This window comes from Oncorhynchus gorbuscha, linkage group LG16 (genome assembly GCF_021184085.1).
Source record: "Oncorhynchus gorbuscha isolate QuinsamMale2020 ecotype Even-year linkage group LG16, OgorEven_v1.0, whole genome shotgun sequence".
Lineage (NCBI taxonomy): Eukaryota > Metazoa > Chordata > Actinopteri > Salmoniformes > Salmonidae > Oncorhynchus > Oncorhynchus gorbuscha.
Window position 1 is genome coordinate 95,781,604 of NC_060188.1, and position 20,858 is coordinate 95,802,461.

General features: G+C 45.8%; 2 protein-coding genes across 5 annotated transcripts in view; one reads left to right on the top strand and one right to left on the bottom strand.

Moving 5' to 3' along the window:
- ift74 (intraflagellar transport 74) overlaps nucleotides 1-11,204 on the bottom strand; it is a 60,934-nt gene extending 49,730 nt beyond the window's left edge. The window contains exons 1-8 of the mRNA XM_046303566.1: nucleotides 11,045-11,204; nucleotides 10,656-10,792; nucleotides 7,799-7,934; nucleotides 3,880-3,928; nucleotides 3,711-3,809; nucleotides 3,470-3,530; nucleotides 3,310-3,369; nucleotides 3,136-3,195 (exon numbers count right to left, since the gene is read on the bottom strand). Of these exons, the coding sequence (XP_046159522.1) occupies nucleotides 3,136-3,195; nucleotides 3,310-3,369; nucleotides 3,470-3,530; nucleotides 3,711-3,809; nucleotides 3,880-3,928; nucleotides 7,799-7,934; nucleotides 10,656-10,757 (567 nt within the window). The 5' untranslated portion in view covers nucleotides 10,758-10,792; nucleotides 11,045-11,204. The remainder of the gene's footprint in view (nucleotides 1-3,135; nucleotides 3,196-3,309; nucleotides 3,370-3,469; nucleotides 3,531-3,710; nucleotides 3,810-3,879; nucleotides 3,929-7,798; nucleotides 7,935-10,655; nucleotides 10,793-11,044) is intronic.
- Nucleotides 11,205-11,366: 162 nt separating this feature from the next.
- LOC123999466 (FSD1-like protein) overlaps nucleotides 11,367-20,858 on the top strand; it is a 74,876-nt gene continuing 65,384 nt past the window's right edge. For all 4 annotated transcript variants that reach the window (XM_046305298.1, XM_046305300.1, XM_046305297.1 and 1 more), the window contains exon 1: nucleotides 11,367-11,504. In XM_046305298.1, coding sequence (XP_046161254.1) covers nucleotides 11,490-11,504 — 15 coding nt within the window. In that variant the 5' untranslated portion in view covers nucleotides 11,367-11,489. The remainder of the gene's footprint in view (nucleotides 11,505-20,858) is intronic.

Below are 20,858 nucleotides of genomic sequence, written 5' to 3' on the forward strand. Positions count from 1 at the left end.
GCTGTCTGCTCCTATCCCCCCCCAGGCATAGTCCCATTCAGTGGGATGCCTGGCTGTCTGCTCCTATCCCCCCCAGACATAGTCCCATTCAGTGGGATGCCTGGCTGTCTGCTCCTATCCCCCCCAGGCATAGTCCCATTCAGTGGGATGCCTGGCTGTCTGCTCCTATCCCCCCCCCAGGCATAGTCCCATTCAGTGGGATGCCTGGCTGTCTGCTCCTATCCCTCCCCCAGGCATAGTCCCATTCAGTGGGATGCCTGGCTGTCTGCTCCTATCCCCCCAGGCATAGTCCCATTCAGTGGGATGACTGGCTGTCTGCTCCTATCCCCCCCAGGCATAGTCCCATTCAGTGGGATGACTGGCTGTCTGCTCCTATCCCCCCCAGGCATAGTCCCATTCAGTGGGATGACTGGCTGTCTGCTCCTATCCCTCCCCCAGGCATAGTCCCATTCAGTGGGATGCCTGGCTGTCTGCTCCTATCCCCCCCCAGGCATAGTCCCATTCAGTGGGATGACTGGCTGTCTGTTAACAGTGGGTTAACTGCCTGTTCAGGGGCAGAATGACAGATTTGTACCTTGTCAGCTCGGGGACCTTCCAGGTACAAGTCCAACGCTCTAAACACTAGGCTACCCTGCCGCCCCAGTTCTCCCATCACGTCAAACATAGTGGAGGTCAGGGGTCTCCAACAGGTCAAACATAGTGGAGGTCAGGGGTCTCCAACAGGTCAAACATAGTGGAGGTCAGGGGTCTCCAACAGGTCAAACATAGTGGAGGTCAGGGGTCTCCAACAGGTCAAACATAGTGGAGGTCAGGGGTCTCCAACAGGTCAAACATAGTGGAGGTCAGGGGTCTCCAACAGGTCAAACATAGTGGAGGTCAGGGTTCTCCAACAGGTCAAACATAGTGGAGGTCAGGGTTCTCCAACAGGTCAAACATAGTGGAGGTCAGGGTTCTCCAACAGGTCAAACATAGTGGAGGTCAGGGTTCTCCAACAGGTCAAACATAGTGGAGGTCAGGGTTCTCCAACAGCTCAAACATAGTGGAGGTCAGGGGTCTCCAACAGGTCAATCATAGTGGAGGTCAGGGGTCTCCAACACGTCAAACATAGAGGAGGTCAGGGGTCTCCAACAGGCCTCCAACAGGTCTCCAACAGGTCAAACATAGTGGAGGTCAGGCGTCTCCAACAGGTCAAACATACTGGAGTTCAGGGGTCTCCAACAGGTCAAACATACTGGAGTTCAGGGGTCTCCAACAGGTCAAACATAGTGGAGGTCAGGGTTCTCCAACAGTTCTCCAACAGGTCAAACATAGTGGAGGTCAGGGGTCTCCAACAGGTCAAACATAGTGGAGGTCAGGCGTCTCCAACAGGTCAAACATACTGGAGTTCAGGGGTCTCCAACAGGTCAAACATACTGGAGTTCAGGGGTCTCCAACAGGTCAAACATAGTGGAGGTCAGGGTTCTCCAACAGGTCTCCAACAGGTCAAACATACTGGAGTTCAGGGGTCTCCAACAGGTCAAACATAGTGGAGGTCAGGGTTCTCCAACAGGTCTCCAACAGGTCAAACATAGTGGAGGTCAGGGTTCTCCAACAGTTCTCCAACAGGTCAAACATAGTGGAGGTCAGGGGTCTCCAACAGGTCAAACATAGTGGAGGTCAGGGGTCTCCAACAGGTCAAACATAGTGGAGGTCAGGGGTCTCCAACAGGTCAAACATAGTGGAGGTCAGGGGTCTCCAACAGGTCAAACATAGTGGAGGTCAGGGGTCTCCAACAGGTCAAACATAGTGGAGGTCAGGAGTCTCCAACAGGTCAAACATAGTGGAGGTCAGGAGTCTCCAACAGGTCAAACATAGTGGAGGTCAGGGGTCTCCAACAGGTCAAACATACTGGAGGTCAGGGGTCTCCAACAGGTGACCAACAGGTCAAACATAGTGGAGGTCAGGGGTCTCCAACAGGTCAAACATTGTAGAGGTCAGGGGTCTCCAACAGGTCAAACATAGTGGAGGTCAGGGGTCTCCAACAGGTCAAACATACTGGAGGTCAGGGGTCTCCAACAGGTCAAACATAGTGGAGGTCAGGGGTCTCCAACAGGTCAAACATACTGGAGGTCAGGGGTCTCCAACAGGTCAAACATACTGGAGGTCAGGGGTCACCAACAGGTCAAACATAGTGGAGGTCAGGGGTCTCCAACAGGTCAAACATAGTGGAGGTCAGGGGTCTCCAACAGGTCAAACATACTGGAGGTCAGGGGTCTCCAACAGGTCAAACATAGTGGAGGTCAGGGGTCTCCAACAGGTCAAACATAGTGGAGGTCAGGGGTCTCCAACAGGTCAAACATACTGGAGGTCAGGGGTCTCCAACAGGTCAAACATAGTGGAGGTCAGGGTTCTCCAACAGGTCAAACATAGTGGAGGTCAGGGTTCTCCAACAGGTCAAACATAGTGGAGGTCAGGGGTCACCAACAGGTCAAAAATACTGGAGGTCAGGGGTCTCCAACAGGTCAAACATACTGGAGGTCAGGGTTCTCCAACAGGTCAAACATAGTGGAGGTCAGGGGTCTCCAACAGGTCAAACATAGTGGAGGTCAGGGGTCTCCAACAGGTCAAACATACTGGAGGTCAGGGGTCTCCAACAGGTCAAACATAGTGGAGGTCACTAAGAGGACTACTTTCTCTTGTACACTAAGGACCAGGGAAGAGTTGACAACATAGTATACAAGACAAAGTAGTGTACTAGGTTGTCAACTCTTCCCATGGTCCGGAGAGAGAAAGTAGTGCACTATGTTGTCAACTCTTCCCCTGGTCCTTAGTGTACAAGAGAATGTAGTGCATTAAGGACCAGTGGAAGAGTTGACAACATTGTACACTTCTTCCTCTTGTACACTAAGGACCAGGGTAAGAGTTGCAGGGGAGAAAAGAAGAGGAGAATCTTCCTATTTGAAAGCTAGAAAATGAGTTGCTCACAACATGTTACATTTTTTTTTTAAGTAGCTCTCATGTTAGAAAAGGTTGGAGACCCCTGGTGTAGGTTGGAGACCCCTGGTGTAGGTTGGAGACCCCCTGGTGTAGGTTGAGACCCCCTGGTGTAGGTTGGAGACCCCTGGTGTCATATTAAATAAATGTTTGAGTACTTACTCGTCTTTCTGTGAATATGACATCCATACTTTGAGCCTCTCGGTCGTTCTGTGCTTTCAACTACACAAAACACAGTATGTAAACAGTCAGGGTTAGGACTGAAACTAAACGTATTCTATCTCGGAGATAATTCACGTATAAAACTGTTTGCTTAAAATGAGCAAATGTAGTTACCATATTGAAGTCATTTATCACTTCCTCCATCTCAGTGTTGGTGTTCAACTTGTCAACGAGCTGAAATTCAGAACAAACAAACAGAGGGGTAAACAGCAGTGTTTAGTACATCCTAAAAGAATAACATCATATAGTCTTCATCAAATAGAACCGTGTGTACCATGTTGTAATCTGCCAGTTGTCCCTGTAGATCTTTCAGTTCACCAGCAAGTCCTTCTGCTCTGCAGGGGGGTAAAACAACAGGACCATTAGAGACCATCCATATAAACCTTGGATGATGAGAACCTGAGAACCAATTGAGGATTAAACAACATCAATAAGGGGGGGTCTCCGAGTTGTCGACACAAAAACAACCCGTAGGCCTATTTGTGCATCGTGTATTTCCTATCTGATTACTTTACCTTTTCTCATAGGAGAGGTAAACAGAGTTCTCCTGATTGAAGGTGTCAATCTCCTTCTGCAGTTTGCTGGTCTCCGTTGTCAGTTCGTTGATCTTACTCCTGTTGAGACACATGGCACATGACGATACAGTATACAACACGTGGTTCTATATGTTCTATTCAGGCTTACCTGAGAAGGCCAAGGTAGTAGGATTTATCCAGAATCTGCCTCTGAGGTCCTGGAAAATAAGAGCGAGAGAGAGAGAGAGAGAGAGAGATCTCATGTCATGACAGACAGATTAGAAAATAATTTGTGTGTGAGACAAGACTTCGATACCAAAATCAGCACATTATAAGGTTGTGTTTTTACTTGGAGGTTCTAAACCGTTGTATGTTTATATTTTACCAGAGAGGGAGCGAAGGACATATTTTGGGGACTGTGCCACACATTAACGTGGACTGATGTCCGAGGAAAGATATGGCTGGTGAATAAAATGATCGTACAAAACATTAAGAACACCTGCTCTTTCCCATGACATACAGACTGTTCAGGTGAATCCAGGTGAAGGATATCATCCCCAATTGAAGTCACCTGTTAAATCCACTTCAATCAGGTTAAAGATGAAGGGGAGGAGACCAGGTTAAAGATGAAGGGGAGGAGACCAGGTTAAATATGAAGGGGAGGAGACCAGGTTAAAGATGAAGGGGAGGAGACCAGGTTAAAGATGGAGAGGAGACCAGGTTAAAGATGAAGGAGAGGAGACCAGGTTAAAGATGAAGGGGAGGAGACCAGGTTAAATATGAAGGGGAGGAGACCAGGTTAAAGATGAAGGGGAGGAGACCAGGTTAAAGATGAAGGGGAGGAGACCAGGTTAAAGATGAAGGAGAGGAGACCAGGTTAAAGATGAAGGGGAGGAGACAGGTTAAAGATGAAGGGGAGGAGACCAGGTTAAAGATGAAGGAGAGGAGACCAGGTTAAAGATGAAGGAGAGGAGACCAGGTTAAAGATGAAGGAGAGGAGACCAGGTTAAAGATGAAGGGGAGGAGACCAGGTTAAAGATGAAGGAGAGGAGACCAGGTTAAAGATGAAGGAGAGGAGACCAGGTTAAAGATGAAGGAGAGGAGACCAGGTTAAAGATGAAGGAGAGGAGACCAGGTTAAAGATGAAGGAGAGGAGACCAGGTTAAAGATGAAGTGGGGAAGACCGGGTTAAAGATGAAGGGGAGGAGATCGGGTTAAATATGAAGCGGAGGAGACAGGTTAAAGATGTAGGGGAGGAGACCAGGTTAAAGATGAAGGGGAGGAGTCAGGTTAAAGATGAAGGGGAGGAGTCAGGTTAAAGATGAAGGGGAGGAGACCAGGTTAAAGATGAAGGGGAGGAGACCAGGTTAAAGATGAAGGGGAGGAGACCAGGTTAAAGATGAAGGGGAGGAGACCAGGTTAAAGATGAAGGGGAGGAGACAGGTTAAAGATGAAGGGGAGGAGACAGGTTAAAGATGAAGGGGAGGAGACAGGTTAAAGATGAAGGGGAGGAGACAGGTTAAAGATGAAGGGGAGGAGACAGGTTAAAGATGAAGGGGAGGAGACAGGTTAAAGATGAAGGGGAGGAGTCAGGTTAAAGATGAAGGGGAGGAGACCAGGTTAAAGATGAAGGGGAGGAGACCAGGTTAAATATGAAGGGGAGGAGACCAGGTTAAAGATGAAGGGGAGGAGACCAGGTTAAAGATGGAGAGGAGACCAGGTTAAAGATGAAGGAGAGGAGACCAGGTTAAAGATGAAGGGGAGGAGACCAGGTTAAATATGAAGGGGAGGAGACCAGGTTAAAGATGAAGGGGAGGAGACCAGGTTAAAGATGAAGGGGAGGAGACCAGGTTAAAGATGAAGGAGAGGAGACCAGGTTAAAGATGAAGGGGAGGAGACAGGTTAAAGATGAAGGGGAGGAGACCAGGTTAAAGATGAAGGAGAGGAGACCAGGTTAAAGATGAAGGAGAGGAGACCAGGTTAAAGATGAAGGAGAGGAGACCAGGTTAAAGATGAAGGGGAGGAGACCAGGTTAAAGATGAAGGAGAGGAGACCAGGTTAAAGATGAAGGAGAGGAGACCAGGTTAAAGATGAAGGAGAGGAGACCAGGTTAAAGATGAAGGAGAGGAGACCAGGTTAAAGATGAAGGAGAGGAGACCAGGTTAAAGATGAAGGGGGAAGACCGGGTTAAAGATGAAGGGAGGAGATCGGGTTAAATATGAAGCGGAGGAGACAGGTTAAAGATGTAGGGGAGGAGACCAGGTTAAAGATGAAGGGGAGGAGTCAGGTTAAAGATGAAGGGGAGGAGTCAGGTTAAAGATGAAGGGGAGGAGACCAGGTTAAAGATGAAGGGGAGGAGACCAGGTTAAAGATGAAGGGGAGGAGACCAGGTTAAAGATGAAGGGGAGGAGACCAGGTTAAAGATGAAGGGGAGGAGACAGGTTAAAGATGAAGGGGAGGAGACAGGTTAAAGATGAAGGGGAGGAGACAGGTTAAAGATGAAGGGGAGGAGACAGGTTAAAGATGAAGGGGAGGAGTCAGGTTAAAGATGAAGGGGAGGAGACCAGGTTAAAGATGAAGGGGAGGAGACCAGGTTAAAGATGAAGGGGAGGAGACCAGGTTAAAGATGAATGGGAGGAGACCAGGTTAAAGATGAAGGGGAGGAGACCAGGTTAAAGATGAAGGGGAGGAGACCAGGTTAAAGATGAAGGGGAGGAGACAGGTTAAAGATGAAGGGGAGGAGACAGGTTAAAGATGAAGGGGAGGAGACAGGTTAAAGATGAAGGGGAGGAGACCAGGTTAAAGATGAAGGGGAGGAGACCAGGTTAAGGATGAAGGGAGGAGACCAGGTTAAAGATGAAGGGGAGGAGACCAGGTTAAAGATGAAGGGGAGGAGACAGGTTAAAGATGAAGGGGAGGAGACAGGTTAAAGATGAAGGGGAGGAGACAGGTTAAAGATGAAGGGGAGGAGACCAGGTTAAAGATGAAGGGGAGGAGACCAGGTTAAAGATGAAGGGAAGGAGACCAGGTTAAAGATGAAGGGAAGGAGACTGGTTAAAGAAGGGTTTTTAAGCCTTGAGACAATGGAGACATGGACTGTGTATGTGTGCTATTCAGAGGGTGAACGGGCAAGACAAAATATATTTAAGTGTCTTTGAACGGGGTATGGTAGTAGGTGCCAGGCACACCGGTTTGTATGTGTCAAGAACTGCAACGTTGCTGGGTTTTTCCACACTCAACAGTTTCCGGTGTGTATCAAGAATGGTCCACCCCACCACCCAAAGGACATCCAGCCAACTTGACACAACTGTGGGAACATCTTTTAGTCAACATGGGCCAGCATCCCTGTGGAATTGAGGCTGTTCTGAGGGCAAACGGAGGTGCAACACAATATAATGTTTTGTACACTCCGCGTATATAGCAGGTGTATAATACGGGTGAATAACACAGGTTTATAATTCCGTCTTTCGGATGGGACGTTAAACAGGTGTCCTGACTCTGAGGTCATTAAAGATCCCATGGTACTTATGGTAAGAGTAGGGGTGTTAACCCTGGTGTCCTGACTCTCTGAGGTCAGTAAAGATCCCATGGCACTTATGGTAAGAGTAGGTGTGTTAACCCTGGTGTCCTGGCTAAATTGCCAATCTGGCCCTCAAACCTTCACGGTCACCTAATGATCCCCAGTTTAGAATTGTCTTATTCATCCCCCTCCTCCTCTCCCCTGTAACTATTCCCCAGGTCGTTGCTGCAAATGAGAACGTGTTCTCAGTCAACTTACCTGGTAAAATAACGAATAAATTATAATACAGGTGAATAATACAGGTGAATAATACAGGTGTATAATACAGGTGTATAATACAGGTGTATAATACAGGTGAATAATACAGGTGTATAATACAGGTGTATAATACAGGTGTATAATACAGGTGAATAATACAGGTGAATAATACAGGTGTATAATACAGGTGTATAATACAGGTGTATAATACAGGTGAATAATACAGGTGAATAATACAGGTGAATAATACAGGTATATAATATGGGTGAATGATACAGGTTTATAATACAGGTGAATAATAATACTGTACCCTTCATGCCAGTCTTCATGCCGCTCAGGCCCTGCTGGGTGACTGGCCGGTCGGCCACTTTAATTTGAGCAGAGAGAACACCAGGGGTCCCTAGGGCTCCTCCTCTGGTTCCAGGACGCCCAGTACCCGGAACAATCTAGACATTACACACAAGACATTATTCAACTAGAAATGTTGCTTAAGATTCCACTTTAAAATTAACTAGAAAGGAGCTACAATTTATAAAGGATTTTAAATAGCTAAAGTACATCATGTCTTGGTAAGCACTACCTATCTACTTGAAATCATCTCTCAGCACACAGGGTTCTCCCAGGATTTTTTAACAAGGTGGTACTGCTAAGTACAGTGGGGGGAGGGGGAGGCCTGAAGGTGGGCCATGACCCCTCTTGGACTCAGAGATGTTATTTAATTTTTTTAACACCTGTAACTGCCATTTCCTGCAATCTAGAGCAACAAATGGTGTTAAATGATAATGGATGAAATTTAAATAACGGCGCACACAGCCAGTCCACAAGGTGGCGCAGCCCCCCTCTTACATTCTTTGAGGAGAACCCTGCTACAGTGCCATGTGAAAGTCTAGACACCCCTTGCAATTGTCACATTTTCCTGCATTAAATTGAAATCTAAAAAGGATAACTTTTTTCTTCTTCTGATCTTCACAACCTGCTCCACATTTTCAAAGTGAAAGAAAAAATATAAAACATTTTCAAAATTAATAAAATATAGATATTTTTTTAATGAAGATGTCATGAATGTGTATAGTGCCTTGCAAAATTATTCATCCACCTTGGCGTTTTTCCTATTTTGTTGTATTACAACCTGTAATTTAAATAGATTTTTATTTGGATTTAATATAACGTACATGCACAAAATAGTCCAAATTGGTGAAGTGAAATTAAACATTTTTGGTGGGTGCATATGTATTCACCCCCTTTGATATGAAGCCCCTAAATAAGATCTGGTGCAACAAGTTACCTTCAGAAGTCACATAATAAAGTCCACCTGTGTGCAATCTAAGTGTCCCATGATCTGTCACATGATCTCAGTATATATACACCTGTTCTGAAAGGCTCCAGAGTCTGCAACACCACTAAGCAAGCGGCACCACCAAGCAAGCGGCACTATGAAGACCAAGGAGCTCTCCAAACAGGTCTGGGACAAAGTTGTGGAGAAGTATAGATCAGTTTTTGGGTTATAAAAAAATAACAGAAACTTTGAACATCCCACGGAGCGCCATTAAATACATTATTAAAAAATGGAAAGAATATGGCACCACAACAAACCTGTCAAGAGAGGGCCACCCACCAAAACTCACAGACCAGGCAAGGAGGGCATTAAACAGAGAGGCAACAAAGAGACCAAAGATAACCCTGAAGTAGCTGCAAAAGCTCCACAGCGGTGATTGGAGTATCTGTCCATAGGACCACTTTAAGCCATACACTCCACAGAGCTGGGCTTTACAGAAGAGTGGCCAGAAAAAAAACATTGCTTAAAGAAAAAAAATAGGCAAACATGTTTGGTGTTCGCCAAAAGGCATGTGGGAGACTCCCCAAACATATGGAAGAAAGTACTCTGGTCAGATGAGACTCAAATGTAGCTTTTTGGTCATCAAGGAAAACGCTATGTCTGGCACAAACCCAACACCTCTTATCACCCGAGAACACCATCCCCACGGTGAAGCATGGTGGTGGCAGCATCATGCAGTGGGGATGTTTTTCCATCAGCAGGGACTGTGAAACGCTAAATATAGGGAAATGCTTGAGGGAAACCTGTTTCAGTCTTCCAGAGATTTGAAACTGGGGCAGAGGTTCAGCTTCCAGAGGTTCAGCTTCCAGCAGGACAATGAACCTAAGCATAAAGCAACACTGGTTTAAGGGGAAACATTTAAATGTCTTGGCATGGCCTAGTCAAAGTCCAGACCTCAATCCAATTGTGAATCTGTGGTATGACTTAAAGATTGCTGTACACCAGCAGAACCCATCCAACTTGAAGGAGCTGAGGCAGTTTTGCCTTGAAGAATGGGAAAAAATCCTAGTGGCTAGATGTGCCAAGCTTATAGAGTCATACTCCAAGAGACTTGCAGCTGTAATTGCTGCAAAAGGTGGCTCTACAACGTATTGACTTTGGGGGAGGTGAATAGTTATGCATGCTCAAGTTTTCTGTTTTTTCATCTTATTTCTAGTTTATTTCACAATAAAAAATATTTTGCATCTTCAAAGTGGTAGGTATGTTGAGTAAATCAAATGAGACAACCCCCCCCAAAAAAATATATTTTAATTCCAGGTTGTAAGGCAACAAAATAGGAAAAATACCAAAGGGGGTGAATACTTTCATAAGCCACTGTATGTTTTAAAACGAGTCAATACTTGGTGGAAGCACCTTCAGCAGCAATTACTTGGGTATGACGCTACAAGCTTGGCACACCTGTATTTGGGGAGTTTCTCCCATTCTTCTCTGTAGATTCTATTAAGCTCTGTCAGGTTGGATAAGGAGCATTGCTACATAGCTTTTTAAGGTCTCTCCAGAGATGTTCAATCGGGTTCAAGTCTGGGCTCCGGCTGGGCCACTCAAGGACATTCAGAGACTTGTCCCAAAGTCCCACTCCTGCATTTTCTTTCTTATTTATTTTTAGAAAATATTCTCTACTTTTTCATTAACTTTGAAAATGTGGGGCAGGAAGTGTAGATCTGTAGGGAAACATTGTCAATTTTAATCCCTTTTTACATTGAATCCCTTTTTTTGGACTTTCATTATGAACTGTACTGTAGGTCCCATACGCTACAGAAGGTGTGTATAAGGGTGATGATAGTTAGTCAGGGATCTGCAAGAAAACATCAAAACTGTGACTTGGCTTTACCCCAGTTCCGACCCTAACGGCTGTGGGTGGAGGTCTACCACTCCCTGGTACAAGAGACCCCCGACTCATCGGTCTCCCTGACGGTGGCCTCTGGCTCGCCATCTCTTCACACTGGTTTCTCTCCTCTCCACAAAATCCTGCAGGAGTAAAATCAGTCTTTCAACGACAAGCAACTGGCTGGAGTAACGTTGGCAAAGCTAAACTTAAACAGAGGCATGGTGCATTTCCGAGCGAAGTACCGTTAGTTAGCTAAGTTACTAGTAACGTGTTAGCTAGCTAGGCTAATGTTAGCTGGATGTTGCTAGCTAGTTTGCAAATGAAACCGTTGTCTCTTTTCTCGGGGCAATTTCAAGGTAGCTATAATGCATAATATAAGTGTACCAACTTACCTCGTGTTTTGTATAGGTGTCAAACCGCTCAATATGACTTGACTGTGAATTGATTGTTTTGTATTTTGTTGTAGCAAGCAAGCTAGCTAGCGAGCAGTACACTTCTTTTGACGTTACCACAGCAACCAACCATTACCGCGAGACTTTGGGGGAAATCTCGGAGAAGTGGAATTCCCTCTGCAAAACCATACCCCTCGTGACCACTGACGTATGCCACGTTTACTAACACATCAAAGACATTCTTCTCTAGTCCAGTGGAGGGCGCAACCAGTCTACATTTTTATATCGCCTCTTAATTTATGAGGGCGAGGGTTAAAAATACTACTGCGCATGTACGTGCACTATGCTCGGCCATCCAGTGGGGTAATCGTCTTCCTCTTTGGAGAGAACTTCGCCTGCCTGCCTATGCATTGGATTTGATTATACTTGTGTTTCGGTCCTCGGTATGGACTCTCAAAAAGTAAGTGTACCCGGTGTATTAGGAACCGATATCGGTGACGATTCGGTCGTCAGCTGTGCATGCCGTAATGCTGGCAACATTGTGTACGGCTTTCAAGCTTCACGGTTAGTCGAAGTGATAGTTGTATGTAACGAGACGAGCTTGTTGAGAACAAACATTAGTCCAACATTGCGTGTTTTTTTTTTTTTTGTAATTGTTTATCACTAATATGCGTGATGTTTTAGGGCTGGGAACATGTTCACATTCGTTCTGTTGCTTAAGAAGAATCTGTTGACTTGGAAACTAGATATTTTCTGATTACGTTCCTTCGAAACGTTTCCTTCTGGTTATTCTGCAATGACTGGTATTCACACGTCTTTCCGGTGACCGGGACAGAGCTCCTCTCTACACATCAACGATTTGGCACATTTGACATTTATCCTGTTCTTGAATATGATGACACCGGTGTACTCTAATTCACTTCCTAATTTCTATTGTGGTTTTTGACAGTCACAGTAGGTGTCGAAGTCATTCATGTCTTTTATTATACTGCTTTGCCTGTCCTATAGGCCGTTTGTTTTGTCTGTTACTGTTATTATAACAACACATATCATTATAAAGTCAATATTTGTGCTCACACGTCTTTCGGGGACTTGTCATGTATCTCAGATTATTACAATATTTTTGAAGAAAAAATAAACATCAAATTTGTTATGAAATGTCAGACACATTGCTTTAAGTCTGTTGTCAAGGGCCTATAGCAACAGGACGGTCTTATCGTTTGTCTTTGTTTTCTGTTTTGTTATCAGCATAACGAGGGTGTGACTATCAAACAGGAAATGACCTGTATGTCTACCTCTCCTTTCTGCCGAAATAAAAGGAGGAAGGAAAGATTTACACGAACAAGAGAGTATAGCCTTTAGCACGTGCTGTCAATCTAAGCTTCTTCTAAGTCCATTACACAGTCAGAGGGAGACAGAGAGAGAGGTCACCCCAGTGGCACAGGTCTATTATAACCCTCAGTCAGAGAGGAGAGGTGTGACATCACTCAAGAAGGAAGTGGCACTAGTTGTGAGCCAGCACCTCAGACCGATGGGAAGGAAGTGGCACTAGTTGTGAGCCAGCACCTCAGACCGATGGGAAGGAAGTGGCACTAGTTGTGAGCCAGCACCTCAGACCGATGGGAAGGAAGTGGCACTAGTTGTGAGCCAGCACCTCAGACCGATGGGAAGGAAGTGGCACTAGTTGTGAGCCAGCACCTCAGACCGATGGGAAGTGGCACTAGTTGTGAGCCAGCACCTCAGACCGATGGGAAGGAAGTGGCACTAGTTGTGAGCCAGCACCTCAGACCGATGGGAAGGCAGACAGACAGACAGACATTATATTTGCAATCATATTCTGACTTTACAACATTAATCCATTTTGATTATTATTATTTTTTAAAGTAGTTGTCAATCTCCAATAGAAACCATTACAGTTCCATTTGGCTGGGGTTTGAGTTAGTCGTTCATCAATGTTTTGTATTTTTGTTAAGTACTAGAGAGTAGTGTTCAGTAAAGGAACTTCCTACAGCCACACACCTGAAAATTCATTTTAGTTTCAGATTCATTTGTGTTGTTGTTGATTCAAACCACCATTTACGTCCTTCCACTTTGTCTTTTAGAACCAACTCCCCATGTTTGAGCTCTGTCATTTTAGGGTCCTACGTTTTGACAGTTTTACAGTGGAGTATCCATTGGGCTGAACAGAATGCTACTGAAATAGATACAGGCCTGAGGCCAGCATTGACTTGACATGTGTTTCCTAGGCAGGGGCCTTTGCTGTGGTTACAGTATCCAGTCCACTACTACTGGTAGTGGCCACAGCTCAAATAGTAGTAGTATTTCTATTCGCAGCATAAAATGACTAGTAGACTGTTTCTGAGTACTGCAGATCCTGCTCTCTCTCTTTTTTTTTAGAGCCAATTAGGCATTCACGTCAAACATCCTTCCTCCAAAGGACCTCGTGAGCCTCTTAACTTACTCCATGTTGAGTTCTTCCAACTACTATGGGTTCAGGTCTAAAACAGTGCATCTATATATTGACTAAATAGGTTTCCATACCAGACACAGCCCTGGGGAATGTCCACACAGGGTTTTGCTGTGTGTCTCTACTGTGAAATAGCTTGTTGAGAGTAGTTTTAAGTCCTGTTAAACCCCTGTCTTTGTGGCTGGCGTGTATCTGCTTCTGCTGTAACACTGCTGTTATGTGGAGGCCTACGACCTACTGCTGTTATATGGAGGCCTACGACCTACTGCTGTTATATGGAGGCCTACGACCTACTGCTGTTATGTGGAGGCCTACGACCTACTGCTGTTATGTGGAGGCCTACGACCTACTGCTGTTATGTGGAGGCCTATGAGCTACTGCTGTTATGTGGAGGCCTATGAGCTACTGCTGTTATGTGGAGGCCTACGAGCTACTGCTGTTATGTGGAGGCCTACGACCTACTGCTGTTATGTGGAGGCCTACGAGCTACTGCTGTTATGTGGAGGCCTATGAGCTACTGCTGTTATGTGTAGGCCTATGACCTACTGCTGTTATGTGGAGGCCTATGGCCTACTGCTGTTATGTGGAGGCCTACGAGCTACTGCTGTTATGTGGAGGCCTACGAGCTACTGCTGTTATGTGGAGGCCTACGACCTACTGCTGTTATGTGTAGGCCTACGACCTACTGCTGTTATGTGGAGGCCTATGACCTACTGCTGTTATGTGGAGGCCTACGACCTACTGCTGTTATGTGTAGGCCATACGACCTACTGCTGTTATGTGGAGGCCTATGAGCTACTGCTGTTATGTGGAGGCCTATGAGCTACTGCTGTTATGTGGAGGCCTATGAGCTACTGCTGTTATGTGGAGGCCTACGAGCTACTGCTGTTATGTGGAGGCCTACGAGCTACTGCTGTTATGTGGAGGCCTACGAGCTACTGCTGTTATGTGGAGGCCTACGAGCTACTGCTGTTATGTGGAGGCCTACGAGCTACTGCTGTTATGTGGAGGCCTATGAGCTACTGCTGTTATGTGGAGGCCTACGAGCTACTGCTACACCATTGTTATGTAACCTCATGTTTATCTGAGTTAGTTGTTGCCAAGTAGCATGGGGTTGTCTATCGGTTATCTATCGGTTGAGTTGGATGGGTAGGGATGGGTAGGGACGGGTAGGGACGGGTAGGCTATAGTCTAAGGTCAACGTTAAGCCTGTCCTGTTCAGAGGACACAGACAAGATCCTACTGTACTGTTCAAACTGTCAAATCCTCTCACATCTACATAGTGTCTAGGAGTTAAGGACGGGGGGGGGGGGGGGGGTCTATATTAGTAGGTCAGAAGACGTTTGTAGGGTTAGCCGACCTAATGCATTACAGATAATCATCAGTCTGTGGTGTCATGCAACAGCTGTAAATAGAAGTGAAGGACAATCCTCCAATCTGCCTAATCATGTTGTGTTGCTCAGTAGCATGGTCCCTCGTTCATCAGGTCGGTCCCTCGTTCATCAGGTCGGTCCCTCGTTCAGCAGGTCCGTCCCTCCCCGGGAACCAACAGACATCTGCCTACATTTACATGATATACAGAAACACAAACATTTCTGTACACTGTACAAGACAATACACAGTACTGTGAATCTACACAGAGTGGACAAAACATTAGGAACACCTTCCTAATATTGAGGCCACCCCCCTTTAGCCCTCAGAACAGCCTCAATAGATCAGGACATGGACTCTACGAGGTGTCGAAAGCGTTCCACAGGGATGTTGACTCCAAGGCTTCCCACAGTTGTGTCAAGTTGGCTGGATGTCCTTTGGGTGGTGGACCATTCTTGATACACACAGGAAACTGTTTAGCGTGAAAAACCCAGCGGCTTTCCAGTTCATGACATTAACCGGTGTGCCTGGAACCTACTACCATACCCCGTTTAAAGGCACTTCAATCTTTGTCTTGACATTAACCGGTGTGCCTGGTACCTACTACCATACCCCGTTTAAAGACACTTCAATCTTTGTCTTGACATTAACCAGTACACCTGGTACCTACTACCATACCCCGTTTAAAGACACTTCAATCTTTGTCTTGACATTCACCCTCTGAATAGCAAACACACACAATCCATGTCCCCATTGTCTCAGGGCTTATAAACCCTTCTTTAACGTGTCTCCTCCCCTTCATCTACATGACTCCTCCCCTTCATCTACACTGATTGAAGTGGATTTAACAAGTGACATCAATAAGGTGTTCCTAATGTTTTGTACACTCTGTGTATATTGTATATCTTATTGTACAGTGGATATCTGATATTAGTTGGATGTGGAAACTGAACTGGGGCAATGGCTCCTCAGTCAGTGGATTATTTTATATCTATGATTCTGTTTGTCCTGTTTGATGTATAGCCTGGTATTGAGGTGTTTTCTGTTTGTATTGTTCGATGTATAGCCTGGTATTGAGGTGTTTTCTGTTTGTATTGTTCGATGTATAGCCTGGTATTGAGGTGTGTTCTGTTTGATGTATAGCCTGGTATTGAGGTGTTTTCTGTTTGATGTTGTCACGAACCGGCTCAAAGCCCGTAACAAAGGGAGACAACGTGGAGATAAGGAGTAGCAAAATCTATATTTATTAAATAAGTAACTAAGTATAATATACAATGGTGTGTGTAATCAGTAATCAGTAGTGTAAGTGAGTGTTTTGCATGCATGAATGTGATAATGCAGGGTGATGAAAGGTGCCAAAGCAAACAAACAAAAGGCCACCAAGAACCACAACAGAATCTACAACAGGTGTCTGCATGGAGAGAGTCTCCTCCATGAATGTGGAAGAGGTCTATTTATCCTGGGAGACACCTGGCCCAGGTGTTTCCCATGTAGCTGACGACCCTCTCAACTCCGCCCACCGGCATCCTAATAAGGAAACAAGAACAAAGACAGAATACGGCAGACAGAGTGGGAGGGTCGTCACATTCCCCCCCATAAAACCGGGGACCAACAAGGACCCCGGAACAACATACCAGCCTCCCGCGTTCCAAATTGACATCGGCCTCCGCGTCCCAAATTGACACAGGCCTCCGCGTCCCAAATTGACACAGGCCTCCGCGTCCCAATTGACACAGGCCTCCGCGCATTGACACAGGCCCCAAATTGACACAGGCCTCCGCGTCCCAAATTGACACAGGCCTCCGCGTCCCAAATTGACACAGGCCTCTGCGTCCCAAATTGACACAGGCCTCTGTGCCCCAAATTGATGAGGGTTTACGTGTTCACACTTACAATTTGCCCCAGCCAACCTCCTCCCCAGACCTCAGCAACCTTCGCACAGGAAGCAACATTTAAGAGGAAAGAAAACAAGACCAGGAGGGAGCAGACAGGACAGAGAGAACATGACAATACGAAACAATGGTCAGTCACGTAAACATTAGGAACAGGGCGCACGAGAGAGCGCATCAGCAATCACGTTTTCAGTCCCCCGGATGTGCCTCACATCGAGATGGAATGATTGTAAAAATAAACACCATCGCATTATCCTCTGGTTTGGACACATCATGGACCTCAAAAAGTGAGGGGTTATGGTCGGTGTAGACCACAATAGGTACTACCCCCGACCCGACATACACTTCGAAGTGTTGTAGCGCCCAAATGAGTGCTAGCGCTTCCTTTTCAATAACCGAATAGTTCAACTGATAATCGTTAAACTTTTTAGAAAAGAAACTAACAGGCCTCTCAATCCCAGACACATCTGCTTGCAGCAAAACTGCACCTGCCCCCACATGACTAGCATCCACCTGCAAGGTAAATGACAAATCCATGCGAGGAGCAGCCAGCACTGGAGTTGAGGTAAGCAACCTCTTTGAATCTTCAAAAGCGTGTTGACAACGAGTAGACCAAACGTAAACAGCCTTAGCTTTCAGCATATCTGTCAAGGAGCGACCACAGTAGAGAAGTTATTACAAAAACTACGGTAATAACCAATCATGCCCAAGAAACGTATCAGTTCCTTTTTAGTAGTTGGTGGTGGAAAAGCATCAATAGCCACCACTTTAGCCCGAACAGGACGCACTTCACCCTGCCCAACCACTTTTCCAAGGTATGTAATGGTCGCCTGAGCAAACTCACATTTTGCCAGATTGATTGTGAGGCGACCCGCAGCCAGACGTTCGAACAAGGCTTGAATACGGGACAGATGTTCTTCCCAAGTATCTGCATAGATCACTACATCGTCCAAATAAACAGCGCACCCGGTCAGACCGGCGACAACCCTGTTCATAAGTCGCTGAAAAGTGGCAGGTGCATTGCGCAGACCGAAACTCATAACTGAATACGAGTACAGACCAAAGGGTGTAATAAAGGCAGAGATTTCACGTGCCCTACTCGTCAGTGGCACCTGCCAATAGCCTTTTAACAGGTCAAATTTGCTCACAAACTTAGCTGCACCGACTTGATCAACACAGTCCTCCATCCGAGGAAGAGGAAATGAATCTGGCTCTGTGACACTGTTTACCTTACGGTAGTCCGTACAAAAACGGTTTGTTCCATCCGGTTTACTGACCAAGATACAGGGAGAAGCCCAACTGGAGAAAGAAGGCTCTGCTATCTTACTCTCCAGCATGTACTTGACCTCAGCATCCAGACAACGTAGTTTCTCTGAAGAAACTCTATAGAACCGCTGACGAATGGGGTCAGCACCTCCAATGTCAATATCATGTTCTATTAAGTTTGTACGTGTAGGTGTATCAGAAAATAAACCTGGAAATCTCTGAATCAGACCAACCATCTCTTTCCGCTCATCAACAGGTAGGTGAGTGAGAAGACTGTCTAAAATATCCAGTGTTTCTGAATTTTTCAATCTACCCTGCAATATACAATCGTCAGGACCAGGAACATCTTCCTCCTCATGCACAGGTCTAGCACGACAAGAACCCAAGGAAACAACGGTATCAGCCAAAAGAACAGGTTTACCGTCCTCTGTAGAATCCCACTGTTCAGTCTCAGAGGAACGTGCATAATAGGGTTTTAACAGATTTACATGGCACAGCTGGTGTGCTTTCCTCCATTCTGGAGTGGCAACTAGATAATTTTGCTCAGTGTACTGGCGCACCACTGTATATGGACCTTGAAATTTGGCTTGAAAAGGAGAACCAACAATTGGCAGCAGAGCAAGAACCTGGTCACCTGGACTAAAGTGACGAGGCTCAGTTCGGCGATCAAATATGCCCTTCATCCTCTCCTGTGAAGATGATAACTTCTCTTTAGCCATTTCACCAGCGGCATACAGTCGTCGCCGGAAATCACACACATACGAACACAGGGACTGAGGAGGCTCGGGAGACTTCCAGTCATCCTGGAGAACAGATAAAAGTCCACGCACCCTATGTCCAAACACAAGGTCATTTGGACTGAAACCTGTGCTCTCCTGTGAAACTTCCCTAGCGGCTAACAGTAACCAAGGCAACCCCTCCTCCCAATCCTTATCCATCTCAGTACAATAAGCTCTCAACAAAGACTTAAGTGTTTGATGGAAACGTTCCAGTGCTCCTTGACTTTGCGCGTGATAGGCGCTAGACACATTGTGTTTAATATGGAGCTGTTGAAGAACCTGACCAAACAGATTAGAGGTAAAATTAGATCCTTGATCACTCTGAATGACCTTAGGGATTCCAAACAATGAGAGAAACTGAGTCAAAGCTTTTAACACCGATTTAGTCGTGATAGATCGGAGAGGATAGGCAGCAGGAAACCTAGTGGTCTGACACATCACAGTGAACAGGTAACTGCTACCCTTTTTAGAACGAGGCAGAGGACCCACACAGTCAATAATCAGATACTCAAAAGGTTGGCTGAGTACAGGAATAGGAAACAATGGTACTGGTTTAATAACTTGATTAGGCTTACCAGTTAATTGACATGTGTGACAAGTTTTGATAAAATCAGAAACATCCCTCTTTAATCTAGGCCAAAAGAAATGTCTTAATATGCGATTGTAGGTTTTCCTCACCCCCATATGTCCAGCAACGTCGCTGTGAGAAGTTTCCAACACCAACTCACGAAGCTTAACTGGTACAACAACTTGACTAATTGCCTCCCCAGAAAAACACTATCATGAGACACCCACTTTCTCATCAGGACATCCTCTTGGAGAAAATAGCCATGGGCGACATCTCCCAACTGTTCTATAGGCACAATTTGATCACGCAACTCTTCCAACGTGGGGTCATCCCGTTGAGCATTGATTAGATCTGAGCGGGTTACAGATAACGGGATAACAGGGAAGACAGTGACATACTTTGTATTATTATCATTAGTCGGCGCAGTGACTAGTTCGCCACGGCTCATAGAACGTGTCACTGCACACGCAGAGAACACCTCTGGGAAACTCTGTACACTCTCATCAGGAATCCCAACAAATGACGGCTTAGTGGAAACCACTAGAGATGGAAACACGACTGGCCATACACGCTCACCTGCCAAGTTATTCCCAAGGATAACGTCGATACCCTCAATAGGCAACGAAGGACGCACCCCCACAACAACTTCACCCTTCACCAGCCCACAATCCAACATCAGTTTATGCAATGGAACTGACAGAGTGTTCAAACCTATTCCCCTAATTAGAACACTATTCCCGAATCAGTCTCAGCAGAAAAGGGTAACACAGACTCCAACACAAATGATTCAGAGGCACCTGTGTCTCTCAGGATCTTCACTGGCACTAGGTCTTTACTTCCTAACATAGACACAAAACCTTCTGTAATGAAAGGTAAATAGTCTGGATCAATATGGACTTTCACATTCTCCTGGGCCTGAGGAAATGAGTCAAGAATGAACTGATGTGGAACAGGTGCAGCTAACGCAGCAGGCTTAGATTTAGCGTAAGCACCCTTTGACCTGAGAAGTGGACATTCGTTTTTCCAATGACCTGAACCTTGACAGTAGTGACACTCCTGCCCAAAGTCAGCCTTACCATGGGAGTCAGGTTCAACCCTAGTTGAATAGAACTCTGCCCGAGAACCAAAGTATCTCGGTGAGCGAAGCCCAAATCTATCCGAATGCCCCCACTCTTTCCGAATACGGGGTTTTGCAAAGACACTTTTGTGAGTCAACACATACTCGTCCGCCAAAACCGCAGCTTCAGCAACATTCTTTACTTTCTGTTCATTAATATAAGTGGCAATACGATCAGGAATTGTGTCCTTAAATTGCTCTAACATAATCAGATCACACAGCCCTTGGAAAGTCACAACTGCAGAGGCGGAACACCAGCGATTAAACTGTAAAGATAACTGTCGCGCAAACTCAACATGAGTCTGGTTATCGTCCCTTTTTAAAGTTCTAAATCGTTGACGGTAAGCCTCAGGG